Source organism: Aristolochia californica, unplaced genomic scaffold (assembly GCF_029961685.1).
Source record: "Aristolochia californica isolate CCGP_79_NKW_82.1479 unplaced genomic scaffold, dmAriCali1.0.hap1 SCAF_16, whole genome shotgun sequence".
In the NCBI taxonomy this organism is placed as follows: domain Eukaryota; kingdom Viridiplantae; phylum Streptophyta; class Magnoliopsida; order Piperales; family Aristolochiaceae; genus Aristolochia; species Aristolochia californica.
Genome location: NW_027181837.1, coordinates 14,627,087 through 14,645,961, shown reverse-complemented (window position 1 = coordinate 14,645,961; position 18,875 = coordinate 14,627,087). Strand labels below are relative to the sequence as shown.

Here is an 18,875-nt window from a genome sequence, read left to right as displayed (position 1 = left end):
ACATGAGGTCTCGCCTGAATCCCTCTTGCAAACCGCCTCAACCAAAATCAAATCACAAACATCATCATATATCAATTTTGATTTACCGATAGAATTACTGACAGCCATTCTCATGGCTTCCCAATTATTTGGCAATGAAGCCAATAGTATCAGTGCATATATCTCATCATCAAATTCAATTTCAATAGACAACAATTGATTTGTTATAGTATTAAAATCATTCAGATGTTGTGCAACAAGCGTACCGTCTACCATCTTCAAATTGAATAATATTTTCATCAAATAAACCTTATTATTCATTGAAGGCTTTTCGTACATAAATGACAAAGCCTCCATGAGATCCGCAGTCGTCTTCACCCTGCTGACATTGTGTACAACAGATCTCGACAGGGTTAGCCGAATAATCCCCGGAACCTATCGATCTAACAGATTTCAATCAGCCTCCTCCAATTTTTTTTGTTTCTTCCCCAACAGTGGAAGATAGAGTTTCTTTCCATAGAGGTAGTCCTCTATCTGCATCCTCCAGTATCCAAAGTTTGTGCCATCGAACTTTTCGATCCCTGATACCTTCACTTTATCTCTAACCATCGTTTTCCTCAAACCCGAACCTCAGCTCTGATAACAATTGTTATGAAAATCGATGACAAACAAGGATAAATGGTAATCACACGACACAAAAAATTTACTTGGTTCGGAAAATTGCCTACATCCACGGGAGCTGCAGAGGATTTTATTAAATCAATTGAGGAATCAAAATACAATGGAGTTCATTTCTCACAGCAGAAACGGCGGCGTCGGAACTTCACGCGACAGTGAGCAGAAGCATCGTCTTCTCTGCTCAGTTGAGTCCCAAGAACTTCTCGGTTTCTCTCACAGTGCCGAAACCAGAGCTTTCACGGCTCTCTTCTTCTCTGGCAACAGCGTCGGCGGTAGAACCGGTAACAACGACGACAACATCGTCGCCTGAAAGTCTCTCGGAAAACCCCTTCACGTTCTCTGTTTTTCGTTACCCTCTCTTCTGGCTGGATTCTGGGGATAGCCAAGGTTCGAAGACCGTGACGACGATAGCGACGACGACAAAACTCACCGAAGCTCCCTTTCGACCGACGCTAGGATGCTCTGCTCCTCCCTCTCCCTTTTATTTTTGTCGCATCGTCTTCAATTAAAAACCCAAAACCCTGTTTTCATTAGTGTTGTGATAAGTTCCCTTGTTTCAGGGAAACACGGGAAACCAGAGGATGGAAATTACCTCCATGCCCCTTGGGCCCACCTCTCTGACGGTGGACCAGACTCCACTCAACATCAGGATGTTATTATCTTTGAAAAAGAACTCCCTAAATACATTTCCGCTGCTAATGAGAGTCCCATGATTCTTCCTCCCATAACCTCCATTTTTTTATGACGATCCTATACCAGGCACACCTACTTAGTTAGAAAGTCATGAAATTTTAAATATTGATAATATTCCTTCTCCTCACATTCCTTCTCCCACTCTTATGCCACCCCATGCTCATCGCGTATCTACCAGACCAATTAATTGATCCACCTTTCTTCAAAATTTTCATGTGGAACCGACCCTAGTGTCACGATCTGAACAATCATTTGGCTCCAACATGGTCACAAAATCGGGTATACCTTATGAACTCACTCAATTTCTTTCTAACTCAGTTATCCACCTCTCATAAAAGTTTTTGCCAACTCATTAACCATTACCAAAGAACCAACTAGTTTCTTACAGGCCATGAAGGATCTTAAATGGCATCAATCCATGCATGATGAAATTCAAACACTACAAACTAACCATACATAGATACTCATGTCTCTTCCATTTGGCAAGAAACCCATTAGATGTAAATGGATACACAAAGTGAAGCTCAACTTTGATGGAACCATCAAGCGTTACAAAGCCCACTTGGTCGCCAAATGATACAACCAAGTTGAAGGGCTCGATTATCAAAAGAAGTTTGCCCCAATTGCCAAATTGGTTAGTGTACGTGTTCTACTCAATGTTTTTTCTATTCAAGGATGATATCTTCACTAACTTGACATCAACAATGTGTTCTTACATGGTGATCTTGATGAAGATGTATACATGTCCTTACCTCCAGGTTTTGGACGAAAGGGGGCGACTCGAGTATGCAAACTCAACAAATCATTATACGGCTTGAAATAAGCTTCTAGACAGTGGTTTTTGAAGTTTTCCACAACCCTAAAGACTATTGGATTTCATCAATCAAATGCAGACTATTCATTATTCATCAAATCCCACAAGGGAATTTTTACAACAATACTTGTGTATGTTGATGACGTGGTTTTGTCAGGTAACAATCTGCAACAAATTGAAGATGTGAAATAGTTATTATCCAAGCAATTCAAAATTTAAAGATCTTGGTCAACTTAAATACTTCTTGAGCATAGAAGTAGCAAGGCCTTCAAAGTGGATTTTCCTCTCCCAAATAAAATATACTTTGGAGATATTAGAAGATGCTAGATTTCTAGGAGGTATACCTCCAAGGTTCTCAATGGAGTAAAACTTAGGTTTTACACAATTTGATGGAGACCTAAATGATCCTTCATCATACAATCGTCCATGTTTTCAGATAATTTATGGAAAAACCATATACACCACACCTTGAGGCAGCACATATAGTCCTTAGATATTAGAAACAAACTCTAGGACAAAGTATTTTGTTATCCTCCATAAGTATACTTTAATTAAATATATTTTATATGCAAATTGGAATCACTGTAAGGAAACAAGAAGGTCAGTAACAGGGTATTGTATATTTCTTGGGCAATCACCCATTTCTTGGAAAACAAAGAAGCAAACAATGGTGGCTCGATCAATTGTTGAGGTAAAGTATCATCCTATAGCTACTACATGTTGCGAAATTATTTGGTTGAAGAATATTTTGAAGGACTTGGAAATCAAGCACACTCATCCAGTCATGTTATACTGTGACAACCAAGATACTCTACATATTGCCTCAAACCTGGTCTTTCATGAGCAAACTAAGCACATCAAAATTGATTGTCACTTAGTTCGTGAAAAGATTCAAACAGGCATGATTAAGACAATACACATATGAACCATCAACCAAACTGTAGACTTATTCACTAAGGTGTTGAGTTTGTCCCAATTTGTGGTATTACTCGACAAGTTGGGTATCATTAACATACACTCCAACTTGAAGGGGAGTGTTGAAGATTGAAGATAAAGACGAATCTAGTAGATAAGTAGGATTTGTATTTTTGAATTGATTCGGGATATATCCTTTTTTATAAATTTGTAACCTAATAACATAATCATAATAAAAAAAATTAATATTTTTTAGACTTTGCTATTCGTCCGTGATTCCGAAAGGGAAGAAACTCTTTTCCAATTCCAAGGTGCACACAAAACTTGGGAACGAAGAGTGGATCTGATAAACCACGAATAAGTCTTGGGCTACAACATTCAAAGTCCGATTCTTTTGGGAGTTTTTATTTCTGCTTTTTGTATTTAGTTTCTGTTAATACACGTTGGGTGTGGTCATGAGTTTAGGAAGAATTGTTAGAAATAGGTGTATTTAAATTCTTTCAATGAATGAAGAAGAGAGAAAAATTATCCCAAATTTGTGGTATGTTCTCACCCAAAGAGAGCAATTTATCCTTGAGTTGGGACCTATCAATGGTATTAGAGCTCGGATCGCCATTTTTTCCGGTGAGAAGCTTCTCCTCTGCGCCATTGCCATGCTTCCGATGTTGCCCATCTCTGCACACCGGCATAATCGTTGCCCTTCTAATTTTGTCACTGACACGTCGTTCAGCACCCCCCCTCGCCGCGACTCCAACTGAAAGCCGTCGGTAACCAGCGAGACGAACTGAATCGTCTCTATCGTGACGCTCTAGAGAAGCCTCATCAACGTTTTTTTATTTTTTTGAAGGACCACCGACCATCTCCGATGAGAAAATCGACTCCAGGTGAAAGTGGTCAGAGACGAATTGAATCGTCTCGGACACTCATTGTGACTCCAGCTAAAAGTTGTCAGTGACGAGAGAGACGTTCGCTTCTGTCACGACACTCCAAAGAATCATCAACGTTGGGATCACCGACCGTCTCCGATGAGAAAAGCGGCGCCAGGTGAGCCATTGGACACTCACCGCGTCTCCAACCGAAATCAGTCGGCAACGGGAGATATGATCACTCCTCCATCAACGTTTTAATTTTTTTTAGGGACCACCGAAATCGGTGTCCCACAAAATTTTGACATTTTAAAGTATTGAAGGACCATCGAAATCGGTGTCTCGCAAAAAAAAAATTAGCCGAGTGACCTTCGCTACAATGGCATCTAACAAAGAGTGGATCGAAGCTTTGGAGGCTGGGCTCGATGGAGTTCAAGAAGGAATGCAACGATTAGAGGAATTCATCAACAAGCTCTCGAAATTCCAGTCTACCAAAGAAACCTTTAACAACAACAACAATTGGCAAGAAGGATTTTTCCATTCGCATCGAGAGGAGAACCCCGTTTGCATCGAGAGGAGAACCCCGATGGCAGACAAATTTTCTCTTCCAAAATAGCAAAATTAGAATTTCCAAGATACTTCGGAGATGATCCAACAGAATGGTTCAACCAAGTAGCTCAATTCTTTGAATTTTAAGGCATGACAGACAACCAAAATGTCTCTCTAGCATCTTGAAGGAGAAGATAATCAATGGTGGCAATGGTTGCATCGCGCTTACCAGGAGGAAAGCCTCTTTGTGTCGTGGGAATTATTTGAGGAGGAACTGTGGGCTCGTTTTGGACCAATAGAATGTGAAGATTTTGATGAAGCCTTATGCAAAGTTTGATAGGTCGGATCCCTTCATGATTACCAAAAATAGTTCGAGAGACTAGGTAATCGGTTTCACGGTTGGTCACAAAAGGTGCTCGTAGGGTTGTTCATGGGTGGTCTGCGATCAAAAATTACTGAAGCGATTTGTATGTTCAAGCCTAAAACCTTAAAGGAAGCGATAGGCTTGGCAAACATGAAGGAAGAACAACTACAATGACAAAGGAGGGTCTCACGCCCGCCACTACCTACAAGCACCCCGCTGGCTCTACCAACAACAACAAACTCTTCACCTATCAAGAGACTATCTTGCGATGAGATGCAAAGAAGATGTGCACAAGGACTTTGTTTCAACTGTGATGACAAATTCTCTTATGGTCATAGATGCAAGGACCCTCACCTTCTTCTATTGGAAGCTAACATCGATAAAGAATCTCAAGGAGACAATAACGAGGCCAACACCGACCTGCCTTCTACTCCCGATATTTCATTGCAGTGGAATTGCAAGAAAAGCTCCTTGCTTTGAACCTTGAGGACAAGGTTCTAGTGAAAGTGGGGGGTATTGATAAACTACAAATAAGTCCTGGGCTTAGGGAGTTGTTATTTTTGCTTTCTATATTTAGTTTTTGTTAATACATGTTGAGTGTGGTCATAAGTTTAGGAAGAATTGTTAGAAATAGGTGTATTTAAATTCTTTTAATGAATGAAAAAGGGAGAAAATTATCCCAAAGTTGTGGTATGTTCTCACCCAAAGAGACCAATTTATCCTCGAGCTTTTACTGGGACCTGTCAGGATCCCTTTCCCAATTTGTTGTTTAATGAAACATGTAAGTGACTAATCCTTAACTAAATTATCTTAAATTAAATCATACTCTATAAAAATGGGGGAAACTTTTCTTTAGAAACAGTATCAGGGAGAGGTTAAAATACAAAACTCTCTCTTTATTCAATTAATAGATGTTCCATTTAATTATCAAATGGTAGGCAAATATTTAGATATGTAAAAATTTTGGTTAACAGCAATAGAATGAGTCACGTAAAAGTCTCACCCTAGTAAGATCCATGTTAACAAAATAAACTGGTAGAAGTTTTTCGATAATGAAAAACTAACAATAGAGTTTCTGGTAGAGAGAAGTGGGACAATTAATTCAGGTTTCCAATTTTACCACGGAGAAGTGCAGGTCATCGGTGGAGTTGCTTGAGATGAGCATGACATGTGGAGAGCTTCTGGCCTTTCTTTTAGCAAATGGCCATGGCCGCCTTTCCGTGCTCTTATTCTCCTTTGACTATCTTCTTAGCCACCCTTTTGCCTCTGCAGTCCACTCAATCTCGCTTTGCTGCCCACTTACTTTTTTTTTTCTTCTTAATTCAGGCATGTTGTCATGACAGAGGAATACCCATTTTGATTACATGTTATCACTGGTAAGTTATTAATTTGTTTGTATGGGCAAAGAAAGATAGGGCTTTCTTTTCTTTGTTTCTGTTAGAAAAGTCGTGTCGTCTCTTTCTTTGATGCATGAAGGCAGAAAGGCGAAGAGAGAGGTGACTTGGATCGTATCTGGAGTTTGGGCAGAAAAGAAAGGGTTTCCCCTAGTTTGTTTCTGTTGGCAAAGACGTGGACGTGGAAAGAGCAGGAGCAAATTTTAGCAGAAGCAGATGAACTCGATTCAGCCAATTGGAGCAATAATATTAAGCATTAAGGATTGGTAGGGCTTTGTAAGTTTTGACTTGTAGAGTCCTTTCCATTACTATCAACCTTTCATGGCCCTGTTTACCCATAAGAAAATGACTGATCAAGTATATTAAAAACTTTTTATTATTCTTCACTATGAAGATTAAACATCATAAACATAACTAGTGCTCTAAAGGAGAGTTGAAAAGGCTCAACGCTAGAACTCCAATCAAGCTCATCTTACGCTAACAATGCTGCTACTGGAGCATCAATCGGAATTTGGATGATTTAAAAATAAAAAATACTCGTAGGCCTGGACTCTATGCATCCATCCTTTGAATGCACGTTAATGTTCATCAAAAGTAGGAAATACTATAATCAGGTCACCGACAGAAGATCCGTCAGAGACGATATTCTCATTGTACACTCACCAACAATAACGAATATAGATTTCTCATTTTCTGATCGGAATATGTGTCAGATCCCAACTGCTCTCCACCCAATCTGACGAAATAGCCGCCGTCCTCCACCGCCGTCTCCCTGTGTACATCCCCAATAATCTCCGGAAACAGCACGCCCAGATATCGCTCAGCCCGAAGCTTTCCTGCGTCATCGTCGTCATCATCTGGACATCCTTCGCTTTTTATTCCTTTCTCTGTCAACAGGTTCTACTCCAAGAGTTTGGTTTTCTGGGAAGAGGATTCGAGTCTAGGAAGTTTTGACCCATGAGAGGCTTTGCATGGCAAAGGTGGAGAATTGAATGGGAAAGATGAGATATCGGGGAGGAAGAAGGATTAGTGTCCCTGGATCCCATGCACCATGGAGGAAACGCCTGGCTCTTTGGGGACGAAGACGAGCTTGTCCTTGCGGTTGGGGCAGGCAATCTTCTCCTCCGCTTCTCTGCTCTTCATGTCTGTTGGGGTCGAGTTTTACAGCTATACAGCTTTCTGGTAATCATTCATGCGGCTCCCTACTTTCTTCTCATATTTTCCGTTTGATTTGTATTTGTTTCTCTATCTTGATCCGATACATGTGAATGACCATTACCTATATGATTTCTGTATTCATTTGTCTGAGACATTCATGCCCTGCCTATTTTGATCGCCGGACATGGAGAAACCTCCAGTTTCTTCAGTACGAATAACACCATGATTCACCTGTGTCAATCCTTGAAATATGTCAAGCTTTTCAGAATAGATACATGTGAAGAGAAATTGTTACGGTAAAAATTAAACCCGTCCTTCCTTTCGATTTCATATGAAGCAAGCCAAGTTGCAGATAAATGATGTTTCTTTCAATCTCTTGAAATAACTTTTTTTCAAAAAGTCTCCAGAGCATCGAGCATTCCTGGCATTTCGGAGGTCAGGGAATACAGAGAACAAACTCTTGTTTTGTGTAACACCATCTTCACTGCGTAGTAGCTTAAAGAGTGATCCTAGCTAGTATAAGTCTTCAAATCATTATGTCAGAACCAACAGAATAGACAGGAAAAACTGTTTACCTACATATCTACTGAGTCCAAAATAATTGACAAAACAGCCATAATGACATGATTAATACTCAATATTTTCTGATTTTTAATGTTTTGACCATGACAACTCATCTTAAAATGAGAAATTTTGGTATGTTTTTCTTCTTTGGCAGAAAAGCAGTTGAGTATTCCATAGTTTAAAGCACCATTCTCACCTCTGGGGTTTGCAGTTTCCTACTTAGGAATGAAATTTACTGTGGCTCAGCAGGAGACACCTTCATGAGAGTATTTTTATGCCAGAATTGAACCCGGTGAAAGGATAACAAGCTATGGAGAGTCTTTTTTAAATGATAATCAGCACTTACATTGAAGAGTTGCATCTCCTTATCTGCAACGGTATTCGGAAGGATGTTGAGCCTTCGGTTGGAACATTGCTGGTAGGGGGAGAGCCCTCTGTAGATCCCTCACCTATTTCAACTTGATAATGCTGATCATGTGCTAATTGAAAGTTGATTTACGAACAGAAAAAAAGTTTCAAACTGGAACTGTGTCCCTTCCCAAACATCAGTTACTGTTGCTTGGAATCCTTTAGACAGACCTTCTGCAACAGCTGAATCTTATTTCTTACCATGAATACAGTTGTTTACCTCTATTAGAACATTAAACAAGTCTCTGATCTCTACTCTTACACTTTCTTTTGCAGCTATTTAGTTACAATTATGGGTTTGGTAATACCATGGAGTTTTACACTGGCAATGGTGGATGGATACTCACTCTTCATTCAGTGTCCTCTTAGGCAACCAAGCATCATGGTCATCATAGTTTTTGGAGATTGGGTAAGTCTCCAGTGCTGATGGTAAAACTTTTTATGAAGTCACTGACAAATCCTCTGCTCTGCCTCTAGATGACCAGATTATCTCTCTGCAGGTCTTATCCATGCTCTCATTGGCCGCGGCTAGTGCCACAGCCAGTAGTATAGAGCTCTTGCTGAAAACAGATGTGCCGTTCTGCGCCCCAAAGTTCTGTAGCAGATATGAACTCTCTGCTGCAATGGCTTTCATGTCTTGGATTCTAACTGGTGTTTCTTCTCTATCCAATCTATGGATCCTTGCTTCATGGTGACTGCCCAGTTATATCCAGCAGGCACAATCAAGAGAGACCTGGATTCTTCAAGATTGAATTTTTGTGTATAGTAGTAGCTCTTCAGAACTGGAGCTACAAGCAACAGTTAGTTATCAACATGTGTTGAATTCATTTTGATTGATTGCTGAAATGTGCTCACATAAGAAATGAGCTACCGTGAATAATTGCTCCTCAGATTTCAACATCGAATAGTTGTCTACCCACATAGAATGGAGATCTCCATAAAAGTCTCTCCGTTAAGTATGTAAGTGTCACCTCGCGATGATTGTCACTACTGCCAGTTCCGGAGAAGCCCATTTGAACCATTTCTTTCTCCAGTTTCTTTGCATTGTCAATATCCCTATTTTCCATATACCCTCCAATAAAGGGCCTGTAAATCTCCATGTTTGGGACATAACCTTTCCCAACCATGTCAGCCTGAAGCTTCAGTGCCCCTTCCATCACTTCACATAATCCCAATATCAAGGAAACATAACTCTTCCGACTGGGATTAAAACCTTTCCTTTGTGTATCGTTAAACCTTCAAACCTTCACAAATCCCTCTCTTCCTACATAATTCTTCAATCAGTTCATCAATTGTTGCAGCACATGACCTGAAATTCTGCGCATATCCTTGTAAGGAAGCATCAGTCCAATCTTACAATGTCCTTTTATGAGATGCTCTTAAGTTACACAGGTCGGCTGAATCTCTCGTAACGCCATTTCCCGTTGAATTTCTACCCACTTTGTCATTTTCACATAAACCTTCGAGTAAGGTATTATAAGCCATAATATCAGGCTCAATTCTCTTGGTATGCATTTCTTTCCAAAAGTTTTCAGCTTCAACGATCTTACCCTTGTCACAGGACGCTGTGAGGAATATACAGTAAACTAAAAACGTTTGGCCGGCAGCCGAATTTCTCCATTTCCAGCCAGATGACTTTCAACTTGCCCGTTTCTGGCGACAATAAAATGAAGGCAGCATTGTGTTGAAAGTCTGCAGATTTGGAGAAATTTTCCCACCGTTGCCGCCGAAAAGCTGCTTAAAAAGCTTTCTATCCGTCCTCCGGTCCTCTGAGCTGAGAAACAGATCGACTTAACAAATTGCAAGTAGGAACCATCGGAGAAATCCATCTAGACCGCAACATCCGGGCAATCTTAATCGCCCGATCGATCTTCTTTGCCTGCAAACAAGCATTAATGAGCAAATCAAAGACAAAGGACGCCGAGTCGCAAAGCCGGTAGGTTTCGGCGAGAACCCGGAAGAACTCCGGCGGCTCCGGACGGCAGAGATTCAGAGACACAGATGGCCCCCTGGATTAGGGCTTGGACATCAGACATGAGGCGGGAGCTGGCGAGAATGTGAATGAAGATGGAGTAGGAGAGGAGGTCGTGAGTGCAGAGAGATGTTCTCCTCGGACCAGAGGAAGCAGCGAAGCGCGAGACGAACCTTTTGGGGGGGGGCGTCATTTAATGTCTTTTAATGTCAGAAGCAGAAAGAGATAAACATGAGGTTAAACAGCGGAAAATAAGCCCAGAATTTCACAAAAAATAAAGAATGAAGGCAGATTTAGGGGGCGAAACTCGGGGGGACACACCACGAAGAAAGTTATTCGTACCTATTTTGGGAATCAATCGATCGAAGTAGCCCGACGTGCGTTGCTCATTCCCCTCTCCCCCCGCGATCCTTTAGCAAAGGTTTTTTTTTTCCTCCCTACTTTCTCGGCCTCCCTCTCTTCCCCACCTCACCCCCCTCAGCCTTCCTCCCTCTCTTCTCTTTCTCGACCTCTATCGCAGAGCCTCTCGGCCTCCCGACTTCTCTTCTCTTTCGGCTTCCCTCTGTTCTCCCTCTCGGTGTACCGTCTAAACATCGCCGTTGCCTGGTAGCCCACCGTTGAGGAAGACAACTCGTGCTAATAAAGGCGATGTTTAATTTTTTCTAACTTAGGAAAAATTAAACCATCATCATAGTTTCATTATTTAATTAATTAAATCATTAGCTTTTTATTTTTGTTAATATATTATTAATTAATAATATATAAAATATATATTATGTTATTGATAAATTAATATATTTATTTATTTATTATATATTTATTTATTTTATATTAAAATAGTGAGCTTTAATGTTAAACTACGTATTACAAAATAATTTATTTATTTATTATATTCACTTATATTATTTTAAATTTTTTTATTTATTTTAAATAATTTATTTAAATCACATATAATTATTGTTTTAATTTATAATAAATTATAATAATTAAATAATATAATATAGTTTTTTATTAATTAAGATATTAATATATTCTAATACTATACTTTAAATCACATTCAGGGTCACTAACACTGGAATCTGTTTTTTAATGCACTTGAGTTAAAGTTGAATCAATTTATTTTATTTAAGTTCAATTTAATTCTTCACTTCAATTAAGTTTTTCGTAAACTAACCCCATTACTCAGCATTGTACCGGCGAATTCCCCGCCCGCTCCATGATGCTCGATGATACTAGGAAATTCACTGTCACTCGTCCTTTGTTTATCAATCTCTCTTTGTTCTGCTCGTGGTCCCTGTCTCTCGACTTCCGAGTTTCGACGCCTTCCTCTTGGCCCTATCCCTCTTTATCTCAAATCATTGTTAAATCTCGACGTTCGCTTGATGCTGAGCCTTTCCTGTTTCCTCTTCCTGTTCGTCCTTGTTTATCAATCTCTCTTTGTTCCTCTGGTGGGCACGGAAGACTCTGAGTTTCCCTATCGATAGTCCCTCTCTTTCGACACTCATTGACGCTTGGTTCCAAGTTTCGACGCCTTCCTCTTGGCCCTATCCCTCTTTATCTCAAATCGTTGCTAAATCTCGACGTTCGCTTGATGCTGAGACTCCTTTCCTCTTTCCTCTTCCTGTTCGTCTTTGTTTATCAATCTTCCTCTTGTGGGCACGGAGACTGTGAGTTTCCCTATCGATGGTCCCTTTCTCTCGACACTCATTGACGCTTGGTTCCGAGTTTCGAAGCCTTCCTCTTGGCCCTATCCCTCTTTTATCTCAAATCGTTGTTAAATCTCGCCGTTCTCAACCTTTCCTCTAGCCGTCTCAATGACCTATCCTGCCTCAACTCGCCTACTACGCCTACCTCAACGACATCAACCTCCACACTAATCAACTAATTCGTCCCATTCCACAGGAATTGGGTATGCTCTTCCGCCTCTACTCTTTTGAGATCTCCAAAAACCACCTCTCAAACCCAGATTGGGTTTCCCCCGTGACTGGTAAAAAACACCAAGGGCTTGTCAGTCAAGGCAATCGTGGGGATTGGATTATTGAGTGTTGTCGGTCATGTAATTTTGTAGCTAATTCCAGATTATTGAGGACTTATTTTTATTCGTAGAAGTAAAATGTCCAGATTGATTTTTTTTATTGAACTATTTGATTCGAGTAGAGATCAAAGTTGAATGAAAATTTTGGATTTGGTTTCTTTTCTTTGCATGCCTGAAAAAGGGGGAAAAGTTGTTGCAAAGAGCGATTAGGTGAAAAGAAATTCACCATGGATTTTGTCTTCTTTACTATTACTATCAAGCCACTAAGCATTTTCTTTTCTTCTTTTTTGTTATTTTCCTATCAATATATAAGCCATAAGCTACAACCATTTGCCGCAATTCCAAAAGCTTTCAGATTAGTATGTAATTATACTTTTTTTTTCTGACAAGTATAAACTAATTTAATTGAATTTTAATGGAAATACTCATCTTATTTTATTAATAAAATAGCCTATTTATTTATTTATTATATTCATGACTTTTAATATCATATTAAATTACAAATTTAAGTGTGATAATTAAGATATTATAAAAGAAAGAATTTGATCAAGTATCTAGACATTATAAAAGTAAATATTTATGTTTATTTATTCTATTTTTTATAATTAATTAAATTAATTTATTTTATTTTATTTTGTAATTATCATCTTAATAGACTAAACTAAAAATCTATCTTCTTTTATAAATAAAATACACTATTTATTTATTTATTATATTATTGATATTATATTAAATTACTAATTTAAGATTGATAATTTAGATATTGGAAAAGTAAGATTTTTTTTAAGTATCTAGACATTATAAAAGTAACCATGTTTGTTTAGGTATATTATTTTTATATTTAATTAAATTAAATTTTAAAATTATTTATCTTATTTTGTTAATTAAAAATAAATAAAATTAACTTAATAAAGTTAAATCTATCATAGTATTTTATTAATAAACTTGCTCTCCTCTTTCCACTACATTTTTATTATGAACACTAACACAATAAAGTATTTTACACTGTATTTTACTTTGACCACGCTAACACAAAAAAGTAATTTTCATTCACTTTTGTAGAATTTAGGATCTCATGAAATGAACTTTAGATCAACAAGAAAGAAGAAGAAGAAGAAAATAGAAGGAGAAGAGAAGAAGAAGAACGAGGAAGGAGAGAGTTTGGATTAAAGGAGAAGAGGGTTGCATCAAAAAGAAAAATGAGGGTTGGACGAATTTGTGGAAAGAGAGGAGAGTGTTTCAATGCCCTACCTCTTAGCCAATGCCTTTATTTATAGTTTTACAATGCCCTTAGGGACTACAACTTGATAAAACAAAAGACATAAAAGGGACACATATTTACACTTCTATGTCATCTTTATGGAAAGTATCATATTTTACACATATGTCACTCCTTTGACGTGTGGGTTCTTGTCTTGAACTCGTGGGCTTGAGCCCATCTTTCAACACTCCCCCTCAAGCCGGAGGAGAAAAGACATCATAAATACCAAGTTTGCCACATATAAACGATAGGATTTTAGATGTAACGATTTAGTGAGTATATCAGCTACTTGCTTTTGAGATGACACATGTTTGAAAGAGATTATTCCTGCTTGAAACTTCTCCCGTATAAAATGACAATTCACCTCAATATGTTTAATTCTTTCATAAAAAAACTGGATTTGAAGTGATATGAATGGCTGCTTGATTATCACAATGCATATTCATGGACCCCTTTTTATAAAAACCTAGTTCGGTAAGAAGGGTCCTGACCCATAAAAGTTCACTAACGGTATGGGCCATAGCTCTGTATTCTGCTTCGGCGCTAAATCTTGCAACCACATTTTACTTCTTACTTTTCCATGTAACCAAGTTTCCCCCAACCAGAGTACAATATCCTGATGTATATTTTCTATCATCAGGAGATCTAGCCCAATTTGCATCTGAGAAGCCTTCTATGTTGAAGTGCCCATGTTTTTTATACAGCAATCCTCTTCCTGGAGCTCTTTTTAGATAACGTAATATTCTCTCTAAAGCCTGCCAATGGGTAATTTGTGGTTTGTGCATGAATTGACTCACCACACTTTCAGCATATGATATGTCTGGCCTAGTTACCATGAGATAAATCAATTTGCCCACGAGTCTTTGATATTTGCCAATATCAATATCTTCTTCATTTGTGGCACATAATTTTACATTTGTATACATAGGTATGTCAACTGGTCTACAACCCTTCATTCATGTTTCTTAAAGGAGATCATAGACATAATTCCTTTGAGACAATGTTATCCCATGTTTGGATCGAAGAACTTTTATACCCAAAAAATATTTAAGCATACCAAGGTCTTTAGTCTTGAATTCCTGACATATTATCTGCTTCACATTTTGTATGCTCAAAGCATCATCACCGGTTAAGATAATAACATCCATGTATACGGTCAATAATATTTTCCCTTTGACCGTATCTTTATAATATACGGAATGATCAACTGAGCACCGATGAAAACCAAACCGTAGGAGTGTTTGACTAAATTTATCAAACCAAGCCCGAGGGGACTGCTTAAGCCCATATAAAGACTTTTTTAACCGGCATACTGACTGCCCCTCAACCACTTAACCAGGTGGTTGAACCATATAAATTTCCTCACTGATATCACCATTTAAAAAAGTATTTTTAACATCCAACTGATAGACGGGTCATGAGGAGTTAGCAGCAATAGATAAGATGATGCGTACTGAATTCAATTTTGCAACAGGAGAAAAACTCTCCTCAGAATCCATCCCATTGCACTGCGTACAACTCTTAGCAACTAGTCAAGCTTTAAGACGAGCAACCGATCCATCCGGATTATGTTTCACCAAAAAAACCCATCGACAACCAACTGGTCTTTTACCTTTCGGATGTGATGTTAAATACCAGGTTTGGTTTTCGTATAAGGCGTGCATTTCTTCATCCATAGCCACCTTCCATCCTGGATGTCTCAGGGCCTCCTGATACGACTGCGGAACGGAAGTAGAAGAAAGGGACACAAGAAACTGAAAAACACTCGGAAGACAAGCGATGGTGAGACATAAAATTTGAGATAGGATGTGAAGTAGTACAAGAGCGACATTCTTTTCTTAAAGCAATAGGCCGAGTATCAAATTCAGGTCCATTCATAGGAGGAGAAGGACTTACCTCGGGTGGATCCGGCAAATCCACAGGTGAAGGTACGACCGGTGCATTAGGGGATGGACCCACTTCCAGATTGAACGGCACAAGCGGACGAGTAGTAGAAGGACAAGTCCATCCTGGAGGAGCATCATGGGAGGAGTAGCAAAGAAAGTCACATTCCTAGAGATAAACATCCTCCGAAGGGTAGAATTGTAACAGACATAACCTTTCTAGGTGCGAGAGTACCCCAAAAAAATGCACCTCATAGACCGAGGATCAAGTTTATTTTTATCTAGGGATGTAACACGTACATCCAAACACTTTCAAAGGAAAAAAAAAATCTTCCCCATTAAATAACACAGAGTAAGGAGTTTTATGATGAAGGACTGGTGAAGGTAACCTATTAATGAGAAAGCATGTTGTAAGTATAGCATGAGGCCAATAGAAATAGGGTACCTTCATGGAGTAGAGGAGGCCCCGAGCAACTTCAAGAAGTTGACGATTCTTCCTTTCAGCAGCACCATTTTGTTGAGGAGTATAGGCACATGATGTTTGATGAATAAGCCCATCACTCTGACAAAATTATTTGAAGTCATGAGACGTGTATTCCTTAGTATTATCAGATCTAAGGGTTTGAATTTTCTTCCCAAATTGTGTCAAGACCATAACATGAAAATTTTGAAACGAAAGAAAGAATTTCAAAACACTCTTTAAATAGATATAACCAAGTCACTCAAGTAAAATCATCAACAAAAATGACAAAATATTTAACTTGGGAAATATTTGAGACACATAAAGGGCACCATACATCATAATGTATTAGCTCAAACGGAACAATACTTGTAGTTGTAAGACGAGGAGAATATGTACTCCTGATATGTTTACTTAATTGACAAACCTCACAACTGAAATTAGAAAGTCCTTTTAAAGATGGAACCAAAGAACTAAGTGAAGGGATATACAGATGACCAAGTCGGTTGTGCCAAAGTTGGGCCTCAGATTTAGTGGACGATAATGCAGCTAATGGTGGAAGAGTGAAGTAGTACAAGCCCCCCTTTTCATGGCTGCCACCAATCACCCGCTTCGTAGTGAGATCCTGAAAGACATAAGAAGACGGTGAGAAGGTGATAGAGCTATTTAATTGTTTGGTCAATTGACTAACCGAGAGCAAATTTAAAGGAAATGGAGGAACAAACAAAACATCTTGAAGGAGAATAGATGAAGTAAGAGAGAATGAACCTTTGCCAAGGACCTTGGTTTGGGTACCATCAGCAATAGTAACGAATTTATGAGGATAACAAAGAGATAAGGACTACAACAAGTGTTTGTTACCTGATAGATGTTCGGAGGCCCCAGAGTCGATGATCCAAGAGGAAGAGGAAGAAGAGGAAGAAAGCATACCTGAGGCAATAGTAGTGGCAACAGTAGATGATGAGGGAATAGATGATTCCATGAAGGACTTCATTTTTTAAATGCAGCATAGTCCTCAGCCGTAAGAGATACATTTTTGGATGATGATTCAGCCTTATCTTCATTTTTCTCAACGTTAATCGAGATTGGGTTAGTTGTGGCCCAATCAGGCTTGCCATGAAGTTTCCAACATGATGCCACAAGGTGGTTCTGATGGCCACAATAAGTGCAAAGTTGAGGCTCAGTACGAAAATAATTCTGACCTATTCTACCACCTCTATTTTTCAGCTCCTCTCATATTTCTACCCCATCCTCGGGATGAGGAAGATGTTCCCTGATTGCTAGAGAACAATGCTGATGGAGCATCAATAGGAGAAGGAGGGGATGGATCCGGTATCCGAAGTAATGTAACATCTAATATCATCAAAGGATGGAAGAGCAGAAGAACTTAGAAGTTGAGTTTTGGCCACCTCAAGGTATGGTTTAATATTCGATAAGCAAATGGTTGTTGCCAAAGCTTCTCTTTGTCGTTCTTGAACAGCAATATCAGTGGAATATGGCTGAGCTAGTTTCCATTCTTGAAGAAGACCTCGAAACCGTGCCAAAAATTCGTGAATATTATTTCCTTGTTTCGTATGCGGCATGTTTTGTAAGACATCATATATTTTTTGTAATGAAGCAGTGCTTGAGTAAAGCTTGGCACAAGTGTCCCATATGTTCTTGAAGGTTTCCAAGTGGACTACATTGTTGGCCACCTACTCTTTCATGCTATTAATGAGTCAACTTATCACCATGTTATCATCCTTAACCCACTTGTGGTAGAACGCATCTTCTTCATCAATCGGAAGAGGAAAGTTAACAACATGGTTCAAGAGGTCACGAGTAATAAGAACATCTGAACTGACTATGACCAGCTCATGTAATTGGAGAGACCTCTAAGTGGAATTGTAGTAATACGGAGTATATCACTCTTATTACTATTGTATCCAATCTCCATGATAAGGCAAGTAAAATATGGAGGTCAAGGGAAAAGGTCTTCTTCAAAAAACAATTACTCAATGTAATTTGAAGAACCCGTAGACCAAATCAGTCACCAACAAAAGAGAACAAGAACCAATTTCTATCACGAGAGCAAGTACCAAATTATCAACAAATTTGTGCCTTTAGAAAGTGATAATAACATCCAGCCATCACTCAACTTCTCTTGTATTCATAAGAACAAAGAGAAGAAAGTAGATACAACCGATTAGGCCTTACTCCAAACTCCAACACAAACGAGCAATAGACAAAAATTTAGAGAAGATTTAACAGCAAACCAAGACACTTAGAAGAGATTTATCTTCAGCTCATGGGAGACTTCAACTAAAAAAAATTCAATTGTTGAAGTAAAAAAAAAAAAAAGGAACTACAAAAAGTAAATGACTGCTGGAATTTCATCAAACATATAATGGGCATCCAACAACATAACACAAAGCCATGAACAACCTTAAGTAGGAGAAGATACAGCAACATGTGCTGGAATTCTACCTCAAATGAGATGGATCCAAATTACATAAAGGTAATTGAATTTTACTCATCAATCTTAATAAGATGCAAACAACAAATGATCTTGATCACTCTTGTAATTGATTTATAAGGAGTCAAGATTATAACATCAATTTAGTCATAGAAATAAATCTTTACAACATATAAAGATTTATCTTGACTTGATGTGACTCAAAATTCAAGAAGTAAAGAAAAATAGTAAAAAGGAGTATGTAAATAAGAAAAGGAAACAAAAAAAAACGTAAATAAGAAGAGCATGAACTTATCTCTTCATGATTGAACTCCTTTTACAACTTCTTGAACATATTTCATAATAACTCCATGAAGAGAGATCCTAAACTCCTTGCTCTGATACCATGTAGAATTTAGGATCTCATGAAAGAAACTTTAGATCAACA

At 38.6% G+C, this 18,875-nt stretch overlaps 1 protein-coding gene and 1 long non-coding RNA gene across 2 annotated transcripts; one reads left to right on the top strand and one right to left on the bottom strand.

The window, feature by feature from the left end:
- Positions 1 to 7,303: 7,303 nt before the first annotated feature.
- LOC137953808 (CASP-like protein 5C1) lies at positions 7,304 to 9,077 on the top strand. Its single transcript, XM_068801324.1, has 3 exons — positions 7,304 to 7,434; positions 8,659 to 8,791; positions 8,883 to 9,077. The coding sequence occupies exons 1-3, from the start codon at positions 7,304 to 7,306 to the stop codon at positions 9,075 to 9,077; spliced, it is 459 nt and encodes a 152-aa protein (XP_068657425.1).
- LOC137953809 (uncharacterized) lies at positions 7,359 to 10,951 on the bottom strand. The gene is made up of 3 exons (XR_011112432.1): positions 10,697 to 10,951; positions 8,321 to 10,554; positions 7,359 to 7,641 (listed from the first exon to the last, which is right to left on the bottom strand). It is a non-coding gene; the product is annotated as an uncharacterized lncRNA (long non-coding RNA).
- Positions 10,952 to 18,875: the final 7,924 nt, after the last annotated feature.

Excerpts from the sequence above, each read along its gene's own strand:
- LOC137953808 (XM_068801324.1), top strand. The coding sequence starts at position 7,304 with ATGGAGGAAACGCCTGGCTCTTTGGGGACGAAGACGAGCTTGTCCTTG. Across the intron at positions 7,435-8,658 it reads TACAGCTATACAGCTTTCTG|CTATTTAGTTACAATTATGG; the intron begins GTAATCATTCAT and ends TTTCTTTTGCAG. Across the intron at positions 8,792-8,882 it reads TCATAGTTTTTGGAGATTGG|GTCTTATCCATGCTCTCATT; the intron begins GTAAGTCTCCAG and ends ATCTCTCTGCAG.